The 23,907-nt window shown below is 42.5% G+C and overlaps 1 protein-coding gene across 1 annotated transcript; it reads right to left on the minus strand.

The window, feature by feature from the left end:
- Positions 1 to 11: 11 nt before the first annotated feature.
- LOC117047885 (lanosterol synthase-like) lies at positions 12 to 22,270 on the minus strand. Its single transcript, XM_033151114.1, has 22 exons — positions 22,214 to 22,270; positions 20,763 to 20,931; positions 19,405 to 19,543; positions 17,378 to 17,486; positions 16,448 to 16,569; positions 15,515 to 15,611; positions 13,903 to 14,038; positions 12,488 to 12,596; positions 10,741 to 10,859; positions 10,361 to 10,458; positions 9,466 to 9,493; positions 8,596 to 8,649; positions 8,150 to 8,221; positions 7,152 to 7,202; positions 6,443 to 6,592; positions 5,310 to 5,406; positions 4,621 to 4,726; positions 3,808 to 3,873; positions 2,703 to 2,783; positions 2,199 to 2,369; positions 1,130 to 1,208; positions 12 to 210 (listed from the first exon to the last, which is right to left on the minus strand). The coding sequence occupies exons 1-22, from the start codon at positions 22,225 to 22,227 to the stop codon at positions 31 to 33; spliced, it is 2,247 nt and encodes a 748-aa protein (XP_033007005.1). The 5' UTR covers positions 22,228 to 22,270; the 3' UTR covers positions 12 to 30.
- Positions 22,271 to 23,907: the final 1,637 nt, after the last annotated feature.

A 23,907-nucleotide genomic window follows, 5' to 3' on the forward strand; every position in this document is an offset into this window, starting at 1 on the left:
AAGCTCTCAGGAATGACAGTGCACCTCTGCTCAGCACCCTCCATTCTGACTCTGCTCCAAATGCACAGATCCATTCTTCAGGAGTTGTTTAGCGACAGGGCTGCTGGGATACAGCCGGGTAAAGCGGGCAAGTGCAAAGATAGGGAAGATGATTCGGTAGGCATTGTAATGCAGAGTACCAGATTTGTAGAATGCTGCAGCGATGTCACCCTGAGGAGAGGCAAGAGAGAAATTCCTGAACAACCTACATGCAGTCTTCTGTCCTGACTTCATGGTGATTAAAATCCATTTGAGAACTCCGTTGTATGATCACTGTAACCTCTTTTAAGAGCAACTGTCACATACAGTATCACCGAGCTTTTGGCTGGCAAACAAGACTCTGGAAGCAGGAATCAGAGACCAGAGCCAATTAAAATGTAGGAAAGGTGCCTAAAGATATTGTGGCATCTCAGGCTGAATATCCAAATCGTTCCATGATTAAAAAATAAAATAATTAACTGGCAGTCTACGGCTTTTTAAAAGCACCCCTCTGGCCTGCCACATGTAGGTAACAGTAGGGCCAGCTGTGTCCTGTGATCTGATACCACACAACTCAATCCCGATGGCACACTTTGATGCCACAGCAGTAACAGACAGGTGCACTTGGGTGCCTAAGGCAACAGAATACTTCCCACAGGAACATCAGAGTGTCCAATGGACGGAAAATATGGGAAGCACTTGTAAGATCTCACCTGCCAATGTCACACAAGTGTCCATGTGCGTCCACAATACATTGCAGCCATCTATGAGAAGCATCTTTATGACAGTAATTATGCCAATGAGAGTACATTCTGATCTGCCTCATTCTGTAAGTGAGGGGGTGGGTGGGATAACCTTTGGTCCTCCAAATATTGCTGAATTACAACTTCCACCATCCCTGTCTATTGCCTATGTAGGCTGGAAGGCAACAGCTTAACCACCCACACTCTCGGTACTTGGTGGAAAATGCTCTGCATTCATTCATTTTACATATATTTGGAGGACATGATCAATTTCATAGGTGGCTGAAATATACTGTTCATGTCAACCTTGAAATTATATTGCTATGAGGATAATTGATTAAGAAAAGAAATTAAAAGTTGTAACACACCTGAGGCCACTCCCCAATCGATGTCTGTCTGTCAATCAAAACTTGTATTCCTCTTTCCAGAACCTGAACATCAGGATATCTGCAAAGCCACAAGAATACTGGTCATTAGTTCTGTTATCAGCACCCAGTGAGGGCTGGAGGCTGGGGTGAGGGGAAAGCCTAACAGTTTTCCTCTGGGGTGGAAAATTTCTTTTTAAAAGGGAAAAAAAAACCACTCGTGGGTTCACAGAAACTCAATGGGTCCCCCTAGTGGAAAAACCTGCAAGTGCATGAGTCCTTCACACAAGTTCCAAAAAGTGAAGAAGCTAAATAAATGAAATTGTGAGGCCTCCACCTCTGCCCTTAAGATGGTGTTAACTGCCTCTTTGTTTGGTATTATTTTAATTGTTTGGACTAAGATGCACCTGGGAACATCTACATACCAAGCTGCAGAAAAATTCAATCCTCTATAAGTTTACAAAAGCTAGCTATGCGGCATGAGGGACACAGCGTGTGAGAGGGAAGTCTGTGGCCTGTTTTTCCATGGGTTTTCAAAGCCATAATGGCACCCAATGAAAATAAGCACAACCAAAGATACTTCCAGAAAGAGGCGCCTCTTGCGATGGAGGTTTAGGCTGCATACACACCATAGATCACTGCAAATCACTTCCTGCAAAGAATCCTGGGAACTGCAGCTGTGAAGGATAAAGTACAGTTCCCAGGATTCTCTAGGGAAAGTCATGTGCTTTAAAGGTATGGTGTGGTGTGTGCACAGCTCACGGCTTTTGTGTCCTGGTAGGTCCATCTCCCATGGCTAGCCTGCTTCAGCTAACAGGCCCAGAACAAATTTATGTGAGTGATGCAGTGCACTCATAGTGTATGGATAATGGGGGTTTTTTGTGTGAAAAAGCCTTTGGAAGAAATGGACTTTGGGCAGATCAGCCCCCTCTTGCCAAAGCCCCATGAACTTAGAAGTATGTTTCTTCAGCACGTCTTAATTGGTTTGTCTACCTGCTGCAGAAACCACTTGGGCAAAAGCAGACAGAAGCCTTTGCTAAGGTAGGTAACTGCTGCCAGCTTCTGTGCTTACCTGACAGCCATCAGCCCCAACAGAGCCCAAGAGGTTTGGTGGATCTGGGATACGGTGTGCTGAATATATTTGCGAAACCTGTAAGATTCAAATTCCTCTCCCCAGCCACCGTCTTCCATTTGCTTGGAGACTAAGAATTCACAGGCTTTGGTCACTTCCTTGCATGCCTCCCTAGAAAATATGAGAGGAGAAAGAGCAAAAACAGCCCATGAGATGCCTCATTGGGTTTTGTTCCACTGTTGAGCTTGGCTGCATCCAAATAATCTTAAGCACACTTACCTGCAGGTAAGGCCCACTAAGCTCAGTTGGATTTACTTCTGAGTAAGCATGCATAGGGGCTGGAGTTGTCAATGTTATATGCACATGACTCCCCTGCCTTTGATTTTTTGGGGTGGAGGAGCCTTATGGTCTGTCCACTTCACCACCCTGAAGCTAAGCTCCATCAAGGGCTCCCAGCAGAGCAACATTCATACTAATCTTCTACCCGAACGGCTGCTTACTCACCCACCACGGTAGATGTATCCCATACATGCAAAGGCCTCTAGTCCAAACCAGGTGCCATATGTGAAGCATACGCCCCATTGCCTGTCAGGGAGTAAAAACCCATCAGCCGCTGAATGAAAGATACTGAGACAAAAGACAGACTACACCCTTTGAGTATGCCCTTTCATTCACTGTTTGTTTCATAGAATCATAGAGCTGGAAGGGACCATGAGGGTCATCTAGTCTACCCCCTTTAATGCAGGAATATTTCGAGTCGTGTTCTACCAACTGAGCTATTACAGCTATGTTCCCCCCCATATTTCTTCCAAAACTTTCATATCCCTCCATTAGGAGCACCAAACATTGAACAACTAGGTGATGTGAAGGTAGCTTCTTGTCCACAGACAGGACTCTTCAAAGTAGTGAAAGTAGAGATGGGGCTAACTTCATTTATCATAATCATGAAGTGAAATTTCTGGTCAAAGCCAGAATCGCTTGTTGCTATAACTAGTTTCCACCCCACCCCACCCCTTGCTTACTGTTGATCTAACTGGATCTAATCGATATAACCAGTTATTTTGCCTAGTGGCTGTAGATCTAATGGTGTGACTATTCCTGATGAATCATGTAGGAATCAGTATACAATGTTACCAGCAAAGGTTTTCCCCCATTTTAACACATCAGTCCCCATCCCCCCCACCTAAGCCTAGTGACAATGTGAAGGTTTGTGCAACTTCGTTATGCAGCTACTTCATTAAAACACAGTTCAGTTGAACGGTCACAAAATATTGAGTTGGGTTGTTGTCGGCCAACACAGCCAGGATGAATACTCCAGCAGCGGACCAGTGAAGCCTTGGCCTTTCCGGTCTCTCGCTGTAGCTCTGCTCCACAATTAGGCCACTACTGGCGAATTTAAATTTTAAAAATTGACAGGCTCTCCCCTTGCATTAGCTAGTTCTCTCCTTTTTATCTGTCAAGCTGTTGTGTAGGAAAGGCATTCCAAAGGTGAAGGTTTCCACAGCTCAGTCAGCAAAGTCTTTCTTTCCGAACACTATGTATGCATTCAGAAACTCTGCCAACCAGTGCCGCAGTCAAGTTCATTGTGGGATATTTGTAAGCCACTCACCCTAACCAGGATCCATCAGCTTTCTGCATGTTACGACAAAACTGCAAAGCCTTACTTAGAGTATCACTGGGAAGAAAAACAAAGGGGTCTTCTTACATTTCAAGCTAAACAGGTTCTGGATGAGACAATAATTAAGGCAAACCCCTTGTAACAATGGCATTCAATGGCCTAAAGAAGCCTTCCACTTTTTTAGACCTTGGACCCACCCAAAACATTCATTTAGTGGCCTACTTCTTAATGTTTTAACAATGTTTGTGTTGCTATTGAGACCCACCTTAGAGCAGGCTGTGATCCAATAGTGGGTCCTACCAGCCTCCCAGGTGATGGCTAATTAAAATCAAGAGTGTTCCTCATCAGTCTTTGTTTAAACCAGCAGCAGCAACTTTACATAAGTATCACTTCAATGTTGGAAATAGCATGTATACTGCAAGTTACATGTACCTATATAATTTTTGGAGGGGTAGCTGTGTTGGTTTACTGCAGTAAAAACAACTAAGAGTCTTGTGCCACCTTAAAGTCTAACACATTTTACTGTGGCAAAAAAAATTATGGACTCGAGTCCACTTTAAATGTACCATGTGATCATTAGTTGCCAGGTATGTAAGCAGATGGAGGTATATGTATATATTTTAAATAATGACTGGAGCTGCAATCAAATACAAAAAAAAACCAAGTCTTTGACAAATTCAACTCCTGAGCTCTTAACATGAAATATTCTATTAGAATACAGAATTCAAGACTACAGAATATGAATATCATGATGTAACAATAACATCCTTCTCAGCTTCTGGGGATTTCCCCTCATACCATTACCTGATTTCATCTGCCCGGTGATTTGGGAATCTTTTCGCAAAATGTTTCAATCCCTGTATTATGGATGAAGTACATTCTGTATAGGTGTGGTCGACCATACAGTCAGCTGAAAAACATAAAGTGAAGTATTTTACTTTATGTTTCAAGATGGCTTACAGATTTATAAACTGTCAGCATCCCCAAAAATATCATTAAAAAGGGAGCCAAAGCCTAGCAGTTTAAACAGCAGGAGGGGTGAAAAACTCTATAAAAACAACAGTCAAAATGTCAGCCCTTTGCCCACCAAAAGCTTGTCAGGAAAACATGCCATGCATTTTGTGCAGAGGACTATCAGCAAAATCCTTCCTTGTCTAGATAAGGGGTGGGCAACCTGCATGCAGAATGTTGCTCATTCTGGTTTCATGTTCAGAGCCACATGGGACTGTCCGTATCACGTCATCTTTGTTCTGCCTATTCCAGAAACCAACCACCAGCCTGCCTTAGAACATCTCTCCTATCAGCACCTACAGTGGACTCTGACAACGTGAACAATTGCCAAGGTCCTATGGCCAAAACAAACTGCCTTCAAACATGTGACTTCAGTTCATGGTCTCTATCCCCAGGCCAGATCTATGAAATAGGCCTTGCTTGACCAGAATTCACAAAAGATTCCCATTTAAGTTGTTCTGATATCAAGGCTGTGTTCCTACCATATAATTCTGTGCAGTTCATTATCTCCAGTAGCCTACTCCCTCTTTTGTTTTCATAAGAAGCAAAACCACCATCGGAATTTCTCATGTTCAGAATCTGCAAAAAAAAAAGTATAAGTGGGATTGGCGGGGGGTGGGGGGAGGCAAGACAGAGGGTTTAAGAATGGGCATGGTATGCCTTGTCTTACTTGCAGAGGTGCATGATGATCACTCCTGCCCAGCCCCACCAGCCACTCCTGTCCCCTTCCTCACTTGCCTTTTTTTATAAAGTAAAAAACCCCAAATGTTATGGAGGAGTTCCTCCAGCCCATTGATCATTTTAGTTGCCCCTTTCTACCCAAGTGCTTTGATAACTCTATGATTCAAGTGGCCATTTTCTGTTTTTCAAGTCTGGATAGATTCCTGCTGTTTTAGACTTTGCCACAAGCACCAAATGCAATTCAGGCGCCACTCCACCTGGCTACAGTGGTGTGTGAAATCAGAATCTGTGCTCTTGACAAACCAATCTCTTTATTTTAAGTGGAGCTAAACAAAAGGAGAGTGGCTCTCAGTACATACCAATTGGCCCTCTCTTACCATATTAGGCCAATGGAGAACTCGGTAGATGGGGAGATTCAGTTGTTCTAGCAAACCCTAGAAAGTGTCCTTGCTCCTCATGACTATGATGAGGATTCCAGGATAAAATTTTCTAATTTGCACTATTTCTACCAAATGTGATTTATCTCCAAATTACTATTGTAGGGAAAGAGATTAACAAATTATGTATTTGACTTCAAACTGTAAGTAAAGTGTAACAGCTACTTTCTAATGAACAAGATCAACACTCCATCTGTTGTCAATCCTAATGCCCAGTGAGCTTTCGATCCAGCTTACTGGGGGAGATTGCTCTCAGTCCTGCTACCTTACATCCCTTTACCTGAGCTTCAGGAACTCAAACTTCAAGACTGATCATCCTTCACAGAGGATAAAATGCTGCCATAGGGACACTTCCACCAATTCTCTTAGCCTACAGTCCCACAAAACCAATATTCTCCTCAGCACTATTACTGAATGCTAGATGACTTCAGTCTTCCCACAATAGCTTCCTCCTGCCTGCTTCCCATTTTTTCTTCTGGGCTTTCCCCCCTTCTCACCACATTGACAGCATCAAAGAGGCGCTGAGGTGCCACATGATCTTCTATGAAGGGGCATTTTTCCTCTAGGAGCATTAGTGCCCTCATGGCCTCAGCAGTAGTGTCACTGACCATCCAGTTATTCTCTCGATTGCTGAAGGGGAATCCACCCTGGATAATGAAGAAAATAGATTAAGACTCCTTTGGCAGCAGTCAGTGTAGAACAGGCATGTCCAGCAGGTAGATTGTGATCTACCGGTAGATCACTGGACACGTGTGGTAGATCACTGGTAGATCATTGGCTTCCCCCAAAGAAGCCGTGGTTTTAAGGTTCCCCTTAAAAAAGCTCAACATTTTACATCCTCCCTGAAAAAGCTCAACAACTTTGACCCGAACCCACCAAAAATGGACCTTCCTCCTTCCTAAAAAAAAAAAAAGCTCAACAACCTGAACCCCAAAAGGGGGTTAGATCACTGCCAGTTTTTAACTCTGTGAGTAGATTGCAGTCTCTTGGGAGTTGGCCACTCCTGCTGTAGAATAATCTCCTCCCAAAAAGGCAACCAGGTATTTGACGGGTGATCCATATTTCTTCTTCAGGATTCTAGACTAGATGGGCACTGGCCGAATGCAGCAGGCCCTTCTTATGTCCTTACATTCTCAGAATTAAAACTTAAAAGCTCTGTTTTTGTTGGCTATGTGTCACACAGACAGGACACGATTCTGGATGTACCTTGTTCATCTGGCGATAATATCTCTGGTAGTTAGGTGGGTTATCTACAATCTGAAAAACAGATTAGCAGCATATTAATAAAAGGCAATCAGATTATATATGTAACCAGTGGTAAAGCCAGTGTGGCATAACAGTTTGAGTGTCAGACAAGGACCTGAGAGACCAGGGTGCCAATCCCCACTGCCTCTCACCCTAGACTTCCTCAATGGGTTGTAGTGAGGATTCAATAAGGAGGAAGAAAACCATGTATGCCACCTTAAGCTCCTTGGAGAAAACGATGGGCTATGCAATAATTAATAAACAATAGAAAAGAATAAATAAATTTACTCAGTTAGAAATGTGGTCTGTAATTTAGAAGAGAGAATATGGCTATAGCCTGATGCAATGGTAGCACTGAACCTGATGTTCAATGCTAGCGCTACTCAAAGTAGACTCACTGAAATTTATGAACTCAAGTTGGTCATGTTTATTAACCTGAATGGGTTTGCTCTGAATAGGATTCATACTGCGTACAATCCATAGTGTCGGTTGAGGTAAATTGCAGTGGACATACAAGGTTTTACATAGGACTGAAGCCACACTATAAAACTGAATTGATATTACTTGCCAAGGATCACATGGGCTTCAGATTAAAAACCTATTACTCTATAGTCGTGCCATGACACATTATTCAGCTGAATGAATCTCATGTGATCAAGAGGCAACTGAGCCACACTCTGGCTCTGCCTCCAAGGTCACACAGCATCTCATGACCACAGCATCCACACATTAAGCTTTGCCAAGCAGGCACCCATGTCTACATGCTTGCATATCAGAGGCAGGGCTGGGGAAAACATACAACCTTGGAAGCTGACCTTCAACATCACATGAATAACACATGAAAGGGGCTCATGTTACTTTGCAAAAAGAGACAAGCGTTTCCCTCCTGATTCTTTTGCTGAGACAGCTGAAAGAAGTATCGATTCCCTGTGTATGTTATTCCAAGATCAGTGCTTTACCTGAGAGGCTTTCAAGAATCCATGGGTTTTTTTCAGACAGGATGCATAGTCAGGATTGGTCTGAATCCCAGCCTAGACAAAGAAAGAAGTTGTGCTTGAAGATTCTGACCCAGGAAAGTCACAGAGAAAATCTCAGACACTTACACAAAAGAATCACTTTGGACAGCTACAAAAATAAATGCAAGTTCTTTAGGGATAACTTCAGTGTTACAAATGAATACTCAATATGTGGATTCCTGGACTTCACCTTAGGAGAATCACCTGGAGAACATGCCTTTCTTGGTTAACCATGACAGGCATATGAGGTGATCTCATAATGTGTATGCTTTGGTTAAATCATGGACACACACCATCTACATGCCAGTTCATCCATCTAAAATATATATGTAAATGGAAATTATTGCAGAGAGAACAAAAGCAGAAGATGTGACAACTGAAAATGGTACCTCCAAGAAGCCTTGAATGACAAATGTTGTATCCCAGGTCTGTGATCCCATGACCTGATATAAAGAAAGGAAGAACAGTTTTGTCCATTAGATCAGGGGTGGAGAACCACTGGCCTGGGAGCTGAATGCAGTCCTCTCTAACTAGTCCCCAGTCATGCCCACTTCCCAGCCTACACCCTACCCCACTGGCTTTGCTCTCCACCCTCCTTAAGGGCTGGAATGTCTCATGGAACTGTGATAAGGCCTCTTGCTTAACTGAGTGGAAGATGAAGAAATGTGTTTGGAGTGGGTGTGTAGAATTCTCTGAATTTTGTGTGGTCAGCATTGTGTGGGAGTGGTGAACAATTGGTTTCCTCCCATTTTTATTTTATAATACACTATTTTAAAAGAAAGCAAGAACAGTGGGAGCAAATCATTAACTAAAGGGCTCCTCTGCACTTTCGCTTGGCTCTTGTTTTGACTGTATTCCCCCAAGTCCAAGAGTTTTTCCTCTTGTTCTCTCACTTAAGCAGCATGTGTTTGGGGATTCTTGGCGCATCAGATAAGATATGAATCAGCATTTTAAAAAGGTGCTACATGACCTGGTGTTATTGTACATCTTATCTCCTAGGCCTAACCCTGGGGTGAACCTCCTCCCCACCTCATCCCACAACCATTATATGTCTTACATCAGACCTCCTAATCCTAACCCTGGGGTGAAGCTACACATTATGCAGGAGATCCATGACTGGATCTCCTGATATTTTGATATTCACGTCAAATAATCTGGTGCTGTCAGGCAGGGAGAAGACAGCTGAGCTTCAGAGTCACCAAAGCAATGTAAATTGCAGCCCATAGCATTTCCCAACATATTGGTTCACACTATTGTACCTGTATTAACATACCATCTTGTCCCAACCTGCAGAGATATAAAAAGCAGAGATTATAGCAGACACAAGACCATGTAGTTACCTATCTGCATTGCATAATAGGAGACCAAAATCTTCCTGATATCTCTTCCATACAACACAAGGAGTGAGGCACGGGTGTGCATGAGATCTTCCCATACTGCAAATAAGGATATGTTCACATCACTGGCTTAAAACGCAGCAAGGCCATTTTATCCCACTGCACTGCAAGCCGCATTTGCACAGGGTTGTTCACATCAGAGAGAGGGCAGAGATGTCTTTACAGAGTGTGCATGCCCTTTCTGGTTTCCCCACCCCTGCAACCCCCTGGCACTCCTAGTGATGAAACTGCCATCTGAGCATCTGTGCTCATCTGTGCTTCCTTGCATTGCCCATCAAACCAACCTCTCTGATTTCCCTGTGTACAATTTGTGACATTGGGCTTCGCCAAATAGGGTCTGAAGAGTGTACTGATTTGTAGGAAGTCTGTAACTGGATTTGTTGAGGGGTTTATGAGGCGATGTCATAGGCTCTTCATTCAATCACTCACCAGGATCCTGTGTATTTCATCACTCACCTTCAAAGACCATTTCACTCTTGACGTTCCCAAGGATTCGCCAACTATACACATTGTCTCTGCAGGGAGCTGACACTCCAGGAAAGGAGCTAAAGTAACTGAGAGCGGGAAATGATCGCTTTCAGTTCTTGACGGTTGTCTCAGGTATACACACATTCTGAAGTACGGTGTGAATGTGCTTTACATTTTCTAGTCTGATTGACCCTTTTTTGAGGAAAGATTAAGGTCTGTAAAACCACACTTATGCAAGACCATGTTCAGGACACTACAAAGATGGGTGGAATAAATATGCCAGCCTTACCAAAGGTAGTCAAAAATTCTGGAGATATGTTCTTGAAAAGCTGGAGAATTGGCTCCATCAACATGCCGTCTTATTACCATATGAAACACGTTACAAATCTACAGGACAAAAGAGATATCATTCCAGTTAGGAACTCTCCTCTGCTATACCTCCATACTTAGCACACTCATCTGCCACATGGCTATGTCTCTGTGTGTCACCAGCCAAACACAGAAACTCCTTCAAGTGGGCAGAACAAGATTGCCACAAGCATAGCTCTACCTTTGGACGTATACTGGTTTCTGGGGCAAATCTTCCTCAGGAGAAAGAACATATACTGCCATCAAATGTAATCTGTTCCCAATACAATTATTTCTGAAAGACACTCACAAAGGACCTACCGGACTAGAATTGGTGGCATTTGAGAATATGTCATCAGCCTTGATTTGCTCATACATTTCTGCGATGGCTTTCTTTCTGAAACTGGTGAAATGGTATCTCTCGTACAAATTTAAGGCAGCTGCAGAAGGAATAAGAGAGAGACTATGAACATCGCAATCATGTTAATACGGTTCTATCTTCCTCACATGTGTTTTGGGCTGCAATCCTCCATGCAATTAACTGGAAGAAGGCGCCATTGAATTCAATGGCACTTGCTTCCAAAAGATATTTTGGCTCAAAACTGAGGCAGGATTTCAGCCCTCAAATTTCAAAGATGATTTCAGGGGGGAATCTGCAAAGGTAACATGGGTGTGAACAAGGGGTTTACCACGGATGGGTACCAGTGGTTTAGGGTCATTTGGTTTTTTCCCTTTGCCTTTGCCTTTCTAAAAGTGAGGAGCTTGCGTTCCAAGTCACCATGACTCCATTGCCCCCGTTATAGTGAAATAACCGACAGGACAAAGAGAGTAAATGTAAAATGCGTCAAATAGGCCACAACTTTACAGATGTGAATGTTAGCCACAGGCATTGGGTATATCATTTGAAGTCCTGCCTACTGACTGGAAGTGTTTCTAGGGTCAACCCAATACTATCACCTACACCAAATTGGGGTACTCCCCAAAAGGTCCATGGTCAGTGAGTGCTATGGCCCTAACCCCCACCTGGATGTTCAGACAGAAGCAACTCCTTGTGGGTCCCTTTAATGGGACACCCTCTTTCATGTGTGGACCCAAGTGACACCACTTAGCAGATTTGTGATTGGCCATCATGTTGGCAGGCTAAGAGCCAATATTTTCAGCCATCTTATGAAGGTTGCAGACCACATACACTAGCTAAGGTAGCACCGGATTGCAAAGGGGGACGTTGCCAGGCTACAACGCCACTTACCCATTTAAAGGGTAAGCAGAATTCTCAGCAGCTGCAGGCTGATTGTGACCATTTTCTTTTCCCCAGAATTCAGTGGGAAAAGGAGAACAGCTGCTACCACACCAAAATTGTGCACACCAATGGTGGTTACTGTGGCAGCTGACATATCCCCCAGAATTCAGGGCATTCTCTGTAGATGACAATGACAGATACCAACCAGAGTCTGCCAAGACAAACGCAACTTAGCTTTCAACTGTTAAAGATTTTTTTAAAAAAACAAAAACAAAAAAGCCAATGAATTTTTTAACACAGAGAAAAACCCAAAATGCCATGCCGTCCATCTGTGGTAACCCCGACCCACATTTCCACGAACTTTTTGCAGATCTCCTTCTCAAAAACTTTTCTATGATCATTTGTCCCGAACTACCCTGTAGTCTGACAGGCAAAACCCTAGCGAAGATCACCATTAATGGTTCTAAGACAACAAAACCCATAATGCCATGGCATATGTCCATAGCATGATTCAGGCCTCTTGCTCACAAATCAAGGCTCTTACTTGTATTTGCTACAAAGGTTTGTATTGTGTTTGTTCTCAGAGCCGACTGTTTGCTTCCAGCTAACAACCTGTGATAATATGAAACCTGGAAGACGTATGTTTCCATGGATATGTGTCTGGGTCAAGGACATGCAAAACATCCACGTCTTATTCCTCAGACAATGTGTTTGCCTATACCAACAGAAGTCTCTTCCTCTCTTTCCCTGTGCCAAGTAAACCCTAGAAAACCTATGCTGAAGACCTGAACTCCTGGAATAAGACTTGCTAATTCCTACATCACTCACCATAAGCAACATTCAGCATCCAGCTGTGTGCAGTTTGCAAATCGGCTTCGTAAATATTGTTCCTCTGGGCTGGCCAATCAATGGTGGAGAAGTCCTCCACATAAATCTCCTAGAAGGAAACCATGAAGTGAAATGACTTTCTTAGTAAAGAAGAAGCAGGATACTAGTGTACTTGACAAATGCCATTTCAGAGCTTTAAGAAACCCTGAAAATTCATGTTAGTGTGGCAAAATCTGCTCTGTACCCACATAACACAATGCTTTGCACTAGGAAGGTAGCCCATCCCTCCTTGTGTTATAGCATCAGCTTTCATGGTCCTCTTCATCAGCATTTTGATACTTATATGAAAAGAGGTATGTTATAATAAATAATTCCTCATAATTTTGAATTATGGTGCTGGAGGAGACTCTTGAGAGTCCCATGGACTGCAAAAAGATCAAACTTATCCATCCTTAAAGAAATCAGCCCTGAGTGCTCACTGGAAGGGCAGATCCTGAAGTTGAGGCTCCAGTACTTTGGCCACCTCATGAGAAGAGAAGACTCCCTGGAAAAGACCCTGATGTTGGGAAAGATGGAGGGCACAAGGAGAAGGGGACGACAGAGGATGAGATGGTTGGACAGTGTTCTCGAAGCAACTGGCATGAGTTTGGCCAAACTGCGGGAGGCAGTGGAGGACAGGGGTGCCTGGCGTGCTCTGTCCATGGGGTCACGAAGAGTCGGACACGACTGAATGACTGAACAACAACATAATAAATAATATATATTAATTAATTAATGAATTAAACATTAGAGGAGGAACAGGAGGGTAACTCCATAGATTAATGGTTCTACTACTGTTCTTCATTGATTTGTTTTCCAGTAGTTCTGAAGAGGGGAGGAGAAAACACCTTTTACCACCCAAAAAGAAAGGGAGAAGGAAAGAAAAAGATGCATAAAAGGGGGGGGTCTGGTATTACTGTGATGGAGGAGGCAACATGGGTGTTGTCTGTCAGTTTTTAGGAGAAGAGGCAAAGGTCTAAAGCAATACTCTGTGGAGAACGAACACAGAGTCATTAAAATAATTTAAAAGAAAAAATGGGAGGAGAGAGACATATGATTTGGGAGGGTGATGCCATGAGTAGCCTACCATCTCCACTCCAAATTCTACCCTCCCAAAGTTCCCCTCCCCTATGGAATAGGGATGGCCCAGTGGCATGTTTCCATGCCCCCGCCTCTCTTCAAAATAAATATTCCCATGGCATTTTGAAACACTGATGCTCTGAGCTCAACTTCTGCCTTAAATGGAAAATAAGGCATCCAGTTTAGGCTTCTCCCTGTCAGATACAAGCAAACAATCCCCCAAGTGCAGATATGAGGGAGTACGAGGGTCCCACTTTGACCGAGGATGATGGGATGTTTGGAGAATGTTGCCTTGCCTGTCTTAGACTCTGGATCAATTCATCTTCTTCCATAGACAGGCGAGAGGCATAGCAGTAGCTCATCACAAGGGTGATATGGCGAGCGTGACACCAGTATGTTGAGGGATGTGCTGGCATCCATGTAGGGAACAGCCTGTTTCAGAAAGATGGAAGGAACAGGTTCATGGAAAACAATGTCAGGAATCCTGGATATAGGGGTAAAACTAAAGGCAGGTTATATTGCTCTTCATCTGAGGACCACAGGGCAGTTTACAATATACAAAGACAAAAATGCATAACATAATAACAAACAAAACAATAATTCATCCTCCACTATATTTTTGTGCCTTTTTTGCTTTCTAATATTGTCGTTTTTATCTTCATTTTTATTATGGCTAGGGATCTCAAAAACTGGAAGTGGACCAGGCCTCCTTGGACCTCAGAGTGCCTGCGCACTGAGCATGGAAATAAAGTGTGTGTGGGGGGGGACCAGTGCAGTATAGGCATGACGTGAACATTGGCATAATGTGCACCAAATATCTTTGTAGCTGCGTTTTGTAATCCCAAGCACATCAAAAAGGCAGAGAGATGGTTGCACATGAGCAAACTATTATATAGGTGGAATCTACACACATATAAAAAATGTTCTGAAAATAAATTTTTTTTAAATACCTTGAATTTTCCATAAGGCTCACCATTGCCATCTTGTGTCACATTGTATATTGCACTTAAAACACGCTTAAAACTTTTTATTTGCAGCTGTATAGCTGAGTCCATAGTCTCTTATATATACAGATTGAAACTGTTATACCCTATTACCAAAAAAATGTGATAGACAAGAATTCACTGGTCACAGAGACCAAATGGTCTCAGCATCTCTTTACACATGTAGTTCCTGAAACCTAGTATCTTTTGCAAGCTTCTGGTTACTTCTTTCTTAAAACCAGTGCTTTTTTCTGGGGGTATGCAGGGGTACGCATACCTCTAAACATTTTTCCAGTTACAGGTGGGTAGCCGTGTTGGTCTGCCATAGTCAAAACAAAATCGAAAATTCTTTCCAGTAGCACCTTAGAGACCAACTGAGTTTGTTCCTGGTATGAGCTTTCGTGTGCATGCACACTTCTTCAGATACACTGAAACAGAAGTCACCAGATCCTTAAATATAGTGAGGGAGTGGGGAGGGGTATTGCTCAGAAGGGTGTCTAAACATTTTGTGAATCTAAGTTTGGCCTCATTGAGGGGCAGTATTTCAATATGAGTAGGAAAATGAGAGTTCCCCTAAACAATTTTTTAAGGAAAAAAAGCACTGCTTAAAACAGTCCTAAAATCATTTCCCAGGCCTATGGGCTGCAGTTTGAGCTCCATTTGCGGCTTGCAATTTTTGCTCATTAACATGCACCATATGCAACATCCATGACATGTGTCTGCTCACCAATCAGCCATATCTCAGTCTGTCTCATGAATAGATGTTCTTCATCTGAGTAACCTAATATGGATGTCTCCATTTCCAAGTCATAGCTATTTAGTGAAGGATCCATCTACTGTGTAATACTGTTGCAGCAGAGACCTTTCTTTGGCAATTCATGATTGGCAGGGTGGGTTGGGGATGAGTAAACTTCAAGACACATACCATAACTCAGGAAACAGTGAATTCATTCCCTCCCAGCTATACAAATTCATAGTAGCCAGCCAAACTTTGCCCAGATGAGGGATTCCAAGAGCACCACCTGGAAAGAGAATTAGCAAACTCTTTGTTTCCATAGACTGAAGGGGCAAAGTCAAAGAAACCTTCAATGAAAACCTAGATATGTTCATAGCCTTGTGTGATTGAAAGTTCAACTTGTTTAGAGTTTAGAGATGCAGCGCCTCAGAGTTCCACCAGAGTGCTGTGCTGCAGCCTCCTTTTGATTGGTTGTGGGTACAGGTAGCCAGAGGGAGGTGGTGACAGCACTTGGCATAGGCACAAGAAAAAGGCAGTTAATGGATTGGAGTTCTGGCATTCAACTGGATAGTAGTATAGCTCCTGTGTTAAATCCACTCTGTAGTCAGAGAAAGAAGTCTCTGAACTTAGTTTGAGAGACAGTGATTAGTGTACTTTAAGAGTATACATACAGACAAGAGAAAACTGGGAAGCTGAATTGGGGACAGGACATGTGAGAGGACACATTATTTGGATTCTTTCTATATTGGACAGAGTGAATGCCCTGATCATCCTGGAACCATATGCACATGTTTCTCAGACTGTATCCATGCAAAAGTAACTACTTCACCTCCCACTGTGCCATTAAACCCTATGTGTGAATGCTACTGCAATATAAAGGCTATAACTCACCTCATTCTTTGTATTTATGAAATGATATTTCATCACTGCATTTGTGCTTTACAGAGTGGCACAAAAGGGCCCATGTCCTGACCCTCCCAAGAGTTCCCAATATCATTTTTAGAGGAGGAAAAAACAGGAGGGAAGATATGACTGTACAACATCAGGACCCCCAAGTTTTGCCTGGGCACTACGCTCGAGCAAAATGGATTGATCCAGCCCTGCTGGAGAATTCTGTCTTACCTTTCTTGTGGAGATTTATCCGAGCCCTCACTACATCTGGATGGTCAGGCCCAAGTCCAAGTATTCGCATAGCTATATAGCTGAAGGTTGTGCCCAATACTGTTGACTGTTCTGTAAGATGGCTACCATAAAGAGAGATCAAAGAGCCATTAGAAAATAGACCAGAGTGTTTGGATGTCTAGAAACCTGTTTGAATTGTTTAGTTTCCATTCTTCTGGCGCATTCACTTAAATTCAAAAACTTTTCTGAGAATTTGTCGGAATATTCCAAGAATACCCAGTCAGCTAGCCATTAGCCGGGATACCACAGAATACCTATTTTTGTTTTCTATTTCCTTTTTTTTAAAGTAATGCCTTAATGCAGGACATGTAGTGCTTTGAAATGTATCTTTTCAGGAGACAGCATGGACTTGAGAGCAGCTCATACAGCTGGAATACCAGTTGAAATTCCATTCCAGATAAATAAAGCTGGTTTTGGTTAATGAGAATGTAGATTCTCAATTCAGATTCAAAGCTGAGTCAAACCCCGAAACATTTTGTGGTTTGCTATTGGATTGACGGGATACATTTGGATGGAGGCAACCTGGCTTCACCAGACCATTTATCAATGGTAATACTTCCTACAGATGGTGCTTTTTAAAGGCAATAGTGATGTCAGATATCATATCTTCATTATTGTTGCCTATCTCCACCCTTCATGCCACTATTCTATTTTTCTCTGCCACAGCTTGCATTCTGGTCCTTTACCCTGCTGCCCAGTCCACATGGTGAGTATTGCTCACATCAAAAGACAGCAGAATGCAAAAGTGATTTAAAGAAGCCTTCACGGGGGAATTGCATCATGGACCAGCCCAAGACAAAGATATGCAGAATTAGAGCATCTGCTCCCAGGCCACCCTAGAGAAGCTCACGCCCTCTTTGGACTACTCACAAACTCCAGCCACCATCTGGAAGCTGTTTTGAGAAGATGTAACGCAGGAACTCTCTTTCGAACTCTTCTGGCAGTGAGATCTTGGCAGCATAACATGACATCAAAAAACCTGTTTGATTTTTCAAAAAAGATAACAATGTATAACACTTGACTATCTCCGTTTTGGTTTGATTTGTTTGGATACCACCTGATTGGATATTGAAATGTAACTTGTGCTTTTGTACCCCTGGTAGGCGCCCCCCCCCCAATCTTGAAACAGAAGAAGAAGAAGGGCAAACATAACAAGATTTAATCATAAATCTTTAGCAACAGATCATCACTTCTGCCCCCTTACTAAAAGTAAAGGGTAAAGGGACCCCTGACCATTAGGTCCAGTCGCAGACGACTCTGGGGTTGCGGCGCTCATCTCGCTTTATTGGCCGAGGGAGCCGGCATACAGCTTCCGGGTCATGTGGCCAGCATGACTAAGCCGCTTCAGGCGAACCAGAGCAGTGCACGGAAACGCCGTTTACCTTCCTGCCAGAGCAGTACCTATTTATCTACTTGCACTATGACGTGCTTTTGAATTGCTAGGTGCACAGGAGCTGGGACCGAACAATGGGAGCTGACCCCATTGTGGGGATTCGAACCACTAACCTTTCTGATCAGCAAGCCCAAGGCTCTGTGGTTTAACCCACAGCGACACCCACTTACTAGAAGGTCCATAATTTCATTCTGGACTATTCAATGTTGGATGCTGCTTATAGTGATTGCCTGGAGCTATATGCACTTCCCCTGTGTGGTGAACAACAGGTAGCAGGATTCTCAGTGAACTATCTTCAGATTGCTGGTCCAGGTGGGGATTCAGAGGGGTCTTACCCAATCCTATCAGGTGATGCCAGAGGACAAACCTAGGACCTTCTGCATGCAGGGACTGAACTGAATTCAGCTTCTCTCACTTCATTTCAAAGTTTGGTTCACTTTTTCACATCAGTTTGTGATTTATTTATTTTTTAAGTCCTCATGAAAATTCATCATCCCAATATACAAATTTTTGCAAAGCTATTGTTGTTGTTGCTGCTGCTGCTGCTGCTGTTGTTATTCTCGTATATGCCATTCTACACATTATGTGACTGGAGAACTGCTCTACAAAATTCAGTGAATAGAAAATGTCAATGGGTGCCTGTGTTTCAGTTCTCATGCTGTTTCTGAAAGCACCAATAAGGCCTTTACTGCAAACTAAAAAACAAATTTCTCTCACATCTCTAACTATATGCAAACCACATTTATTTATTTATATACCACTTCAGTGTAGTAAAGCTTCTAAGTGGTTTACAAGAAATATCAAAATTTTCAGTAAAGACAGTTAAAAATAATAAAGATTAACTGTTTTTTTTTTAAAAAAAAAACAACCATCTGGTCTACCACATCCCCATACTGCTATGTGATGCCAACAATGGGCAATATCCTGTGCAATGGAGTCAATGGATTATTCCCCTGTTTGGATGCACTGAAGTGGTATTCTGCTTTGTGAGACAAGCTAGACTTAGTTTTCCTAAACAGGTGGGAATTGTTTTGTTTAAAATATTCTGAGAATGAAGAATATTCCAGGAAGTTGACCAAAGGCAGTCTGAACTGGCTTGAATAAGATAAACACCTCTGCTTACCAAGAAGAGGAAAACCTACTTAGCTGATGTACTGTTAAGGTCACAGGTGAGATCTCTTTGTTCCTTTCATAGCTAAAGGCTTACAGGTCCATTATTCTAGATTATTCTGACTTCATTGGAAAGAGCGATAGCTTTTGCTTTGTTGCAGAAAATCCCAAATTGGATCCTGGGCATAGAGCTGGGGAAACCATAGAGGGTTGCTACCAGTTCAGTGTTGAGATATACTGGTATGTGCCAGTGGGATAAGGCAGCTTCCTATGTTATTATGATGTCCACCTATTTGTGCCTAGCCTATCTGGTAAAAAAAAGAAATAGATTGATAGAAAATATACAGGGAGGCCAGTTAATGTATTTGTAGTAAGCCTGTTAGCTTCCCTATACCTGGTCCAAGAGCGAGAATACCAGAGCACTCCATGGGCCAATGGCCATCTTCTGCTTGCAGGCCAGAGAAGAATTTAATCGCTTTCTGGACTGCTTCCTGGGCCGTATTGGCTTTGGGCAAGTCTGGAAAGAACCTACTCTGTAAAACAAAAAGGGGGAAGTAAGAGAAATGTACAGAAATTAAAAGGGCTGGCTACAGTACAAAGTATGCATAGTGTTAAATGTCCTGCTACATATAACGCAACTGTTTGGTCAAAAAATAAATATAGCAGAGAAAGCTAGTCAGGATAGGGACCATGGCAGATGGGGAAGTGTCATTTAATACTTCCCCTCCCAGCAGTTGTCTCAATGAAACCCCCCTGCCGCCGCCCCTCGCCAACTGCTATTTGTATGTGCCTGGAGACACCAGCAGGCTGGGAAAGGCAAAACTCCCTCCTTCCCACCCACCACAATCCCTATCCTGACTGGGTCCTCATGTAGTTGAACAACAGTCATGTTAAATACAAAAAATTGTTTGATGTAATGGATGGTTTAGCTGTGAGAGACCGTTCCAAAATAATGTTTTACAACCACACCGTGATTCCTCAAGTGAAATCAACACCTGCAAACATCTCACAATGCTTCACGTCAATGGGAGATCACAGCTGTTCAGAAATCCAGGAGTCTTTCTCTAAACAAACTGCGTAGAGGATGCATGTGCCTCAGTATCTTCACACACATTAAGTCCCTCACGCAAATGCATCATATGAGCATCATGGAAATGAGTATCAGACACAGTATACTGGAGAATGATCATTGAGAGCAAGAAAGTGGCTTTGTAGAGAACATCTCTGAGCTCTTAGATCAGAGAACCATAGAATATAACGGACCAGAAGATCATGTAGCCTAACTCCCTTTCCACAAGTAAGAACCCTACACTGACTCTGGCTTGCAGATGAACTCACTCAGCTTTCTAGGTAACAAGCACAGAGCAGCTACCTTGTAGAAAGTGATAACCAAGTTATGTATTTCAGTATTTCCAGTAGATCGGCATATTCATCTTATTTGTGGTTGTCTTTCTTTCAAGTAAGATTTCATATCTGAGCCTGACCGTATCAAGTTGCGGTTGTACAGCACCAAGTGGCAGGTGGTTGGACTTTATGACCCTCATGATCCCTTCTACAATCTATGATTCAATGAAAGCAATCACCAAGTTTCCTGTGTTCCTAACTGAGGTGTCAGAAATGAGAAGCCAAAAGAAAAATGGCCCAGCCCATGGGAAACTGCAGCAAGCCAGGACCAAGCCAGCAGTCCTCATGCCCTGTGCTCCTTTTGTAGACATTCAGTGTTGTACCATCTGTTATCATTAAGCCACTTACAGTGTCCAGCCCTAGAGTGTAAGCCTCTAGTGCATTCTGTTCGCGGGCACATTCTTCATTGTCTGCCACGTAGTACCATTTATGCCGCCCTTCCACGGAGCTGAATCGCCAGCGAGTAAGATCAGTTTTGGGTTCTATTTCATGTGCAACTTTTCTTCTGCGCAGACATCTACCAAAGAACACAGAGGAGGTGGGGAGTTTGAAACATGCAGGCAGACTTTCAGTTTGTTATCCTATCACAGGAAGTTATTCTGAACCCCCTTCTGTGGTCCTTCCAGCCAGAAATGAGGGAATGACATGTCTTTTGATTTCAGTGGGTCTATTCATGACTAATTTGTCCACTGATATCAATGAGTCTACTCTGAATATGGCATATTCATATACCACTCATAGATCATTTACTTTTTCTAACTAGCTCTTTATGGAAACACTTCCTATTCTCTCCAACCATATTTTTGTCCCAGTTGTTCAGAGCAGAAAGCAGTTGACAGGGATGGCTTATGAATTTATTTTATATCCTGCTTCATTCCAATGACAGAGCTCATTTTAGGGTTCTTAAGTATGGAAGTCCCAGATTGATCAACAGGACTTATTCTCAGATAATTGGGCATAGGACCACATCTTTAAATTCCAATCTGTCCACCTATGTTCATTTCCCGAAGTCTGCTCCTAAAAGTGCCCCCTCCATCTTCTCTTAGTCATTTCACAAAATCTCTTCAAACTTGGAAATGATGAATTTTCACATGTCTGTCTTTCACATTACCTCTTTGGAGATTTCCTTGCTGTAATCTCTTGCATCCCTTTCTTGGAGAAAAGCCCCAGTGAAACAGTGGTACTTACTTCTGAGTAAGCATGCATAAGATTGCCCTAGTAGGCTATTCCATGTTTAAAATTTAGGGGTGATCTTCTCATAATTGGTCTATCATTGGCCTCCAATAATTGATCTGTTTTCGACTAATAATTGACAAATAATAAGGACCACTGATTCAGTTCCAAAGAGAGTTAATATGTATGAACTGTACTGCAGTCTGCTTTAGTAATTAATTTATATGCAGCCAGATATTTTGCCCATCTTCTGCTTATCCCCTTCATTTATCAAATTAGGTTTGCTAAACTTAACATCCAATTTCATCTCATTTCTCAACTGCATATCTTTTATTTCAAAGTTATTATAACTAATGAAATTTCTTTACACCAATTTTCATTTCTGTTCCTAATCACAATCAAAAACTTCCATTCTATTTTCCACAGTATTTCTGAATCAATAAAAGCCAAAATGCTGCCTTTTGAAATACATTAGGTTAATTGCCCTTCCCATCTTATTTCTGCAAACTTCTCCTGTAATAAAGCTTGCTTAATCAATATGAATGAAGTCAAGCAACTGGCACACCTTGTTATTTTATTTAACCACCATCCTAATTCAAAGCATATAGATTGCACACTGTACTTACGTCCCATCAGACATCTTCTTGGGTTGATGAAACTGCCTCAGATTTTTCTGGTTGTATTTTAGACGTTTCCAGTCAGGCACACAGGACACGGAATAGGACACTGAACTCTTGGACTCTGGGCTAGAGTTCCTGCCTCTGAAGGTCCACAATTCCTAAAACATTCAGGCTTACATCCAGTAAAATACTTGGTTAAATAAAGACTGACCTAACCAATCACAGCAAGAATAATTTTACAGGGTGGGATCAGGAACCACAGCCTGGTTCAGGAGATTGTATCATTTGTAGAAATTGTGAAAATGGATCTTTTGCAGTGATGATGATGCAAGGCCCCAAGGGTGAAAGAAAAATCTACAAAATCTGGCCCAGGGGTACTTTGCTTCAGGATAAGAACAGGATAAGAACAGAAATTGCACGGTGGCGGCGGCGCAGCAGGAAGCCCCATTAGCTAAAGTGGTACCTCAGGTTAAGAACAGTTTCAGGTTAAGAATGGACCTCCAGAACAAATAATGTTCTTAACCCAAGGTACCACTGTATGTCAGTACAGTCATACCTTGGGTTACGTTTGCTTCGGGTTACGTTTTTTCAGGTTGCAAACGCAGCAAACCCGGAAGTGTTTACTTCCGGGTTTCGTCGCACACACATGTACAGAAGCACTCTATTGTGCTTTCGTGCATGCGCAAAAGCGCCGCTCAGGTTACAGACTTTTTTGGGTGCGAATGGTACCCTTGAACGGATTGGGTGCGCAACCTGAGGTACCACTGTAGTTACATTAATTATGCCACAGACATTATTTCAAACTATCATGCTATACTCACACACACACACCGGTATATATATATATATATATATATATATATATAGAGAGAGAGAGAGAGAGAGAGAGAGAGAGAGAGAGAGAGAGAGAGAGTGTTTAGCATGATAGCAAGGCTCAGGTTAATTTGCTGCTGGTTAACCTTTGGATACTTAAACAATCAATGGCTTTTAAACTGCGGTGTGTGTTGGGGTATTGTTTGTTACTACGTTATATATATAAAAAACCTTTGGGTACTTAAACATTGATTGTTTAAGTACCCAAAGGCTAACCAGCAGCAAATTAACCTGAGCCTTTGGGAAGGGGTGTGACTGGTGAAGGGAGAAGCAATCAGGGAGAGTGGTACCCATGAGAAGCTTTCAAAATTCAAAAGTGATTACGGGCCCAAAAATGTTGGCAACCCTTGATGTGAAATGAAGCACATTGGAACAAAATCAACAATAGCCCTAATGACTGCACATAACTGAATTTGCCACAATTACCCTAGGATAGCCTGAAAATGCCCACTCAGCGAAGGTCACATTTTCTACCCTCCACGCCCTTCCCCACCCCCATGTTGTTGGCCTGAGGAAACCACCCAGTGCTTAAGGAAGGAAGAAACAGAAGGAACTAGTAAAACTTCCCCATATTACCAAAACTACCTCTGTCCTACATCTCACTGCTATTATGCCTGATGAGATAACGAAAAAACAAACCTGAAATATATGGCTGATCAGGTTTTGAAAAATGTACACTGTATTGCGCAAGTAACAGTGAAGCAAGCTTTGGAGAAGAATCACCATACATAGCCATATAAAGGACTGCCAGTCCTTTAGTTACCGGTATATGGATCCCAGATCATGTAAAGCATTAAAGATCACAGATAGCACCTAAATGGGTCCCA

This window comes from Lacerta agilis, chromosome 6 (genome assembly GCF_009819535.1).
Source record: "Lacerta agilis isolate rLacAgi1 chromosome 6, rLacAgi1.pri, whole genome shotgun sequence".
Classification (NCBI taxonomy): domain Eukaryota; kingdom Metazoa; phylum Chordata; class Lepidosauria; order Squamata; family Lacertidae; genus Lacerta; species Lacerta agilis.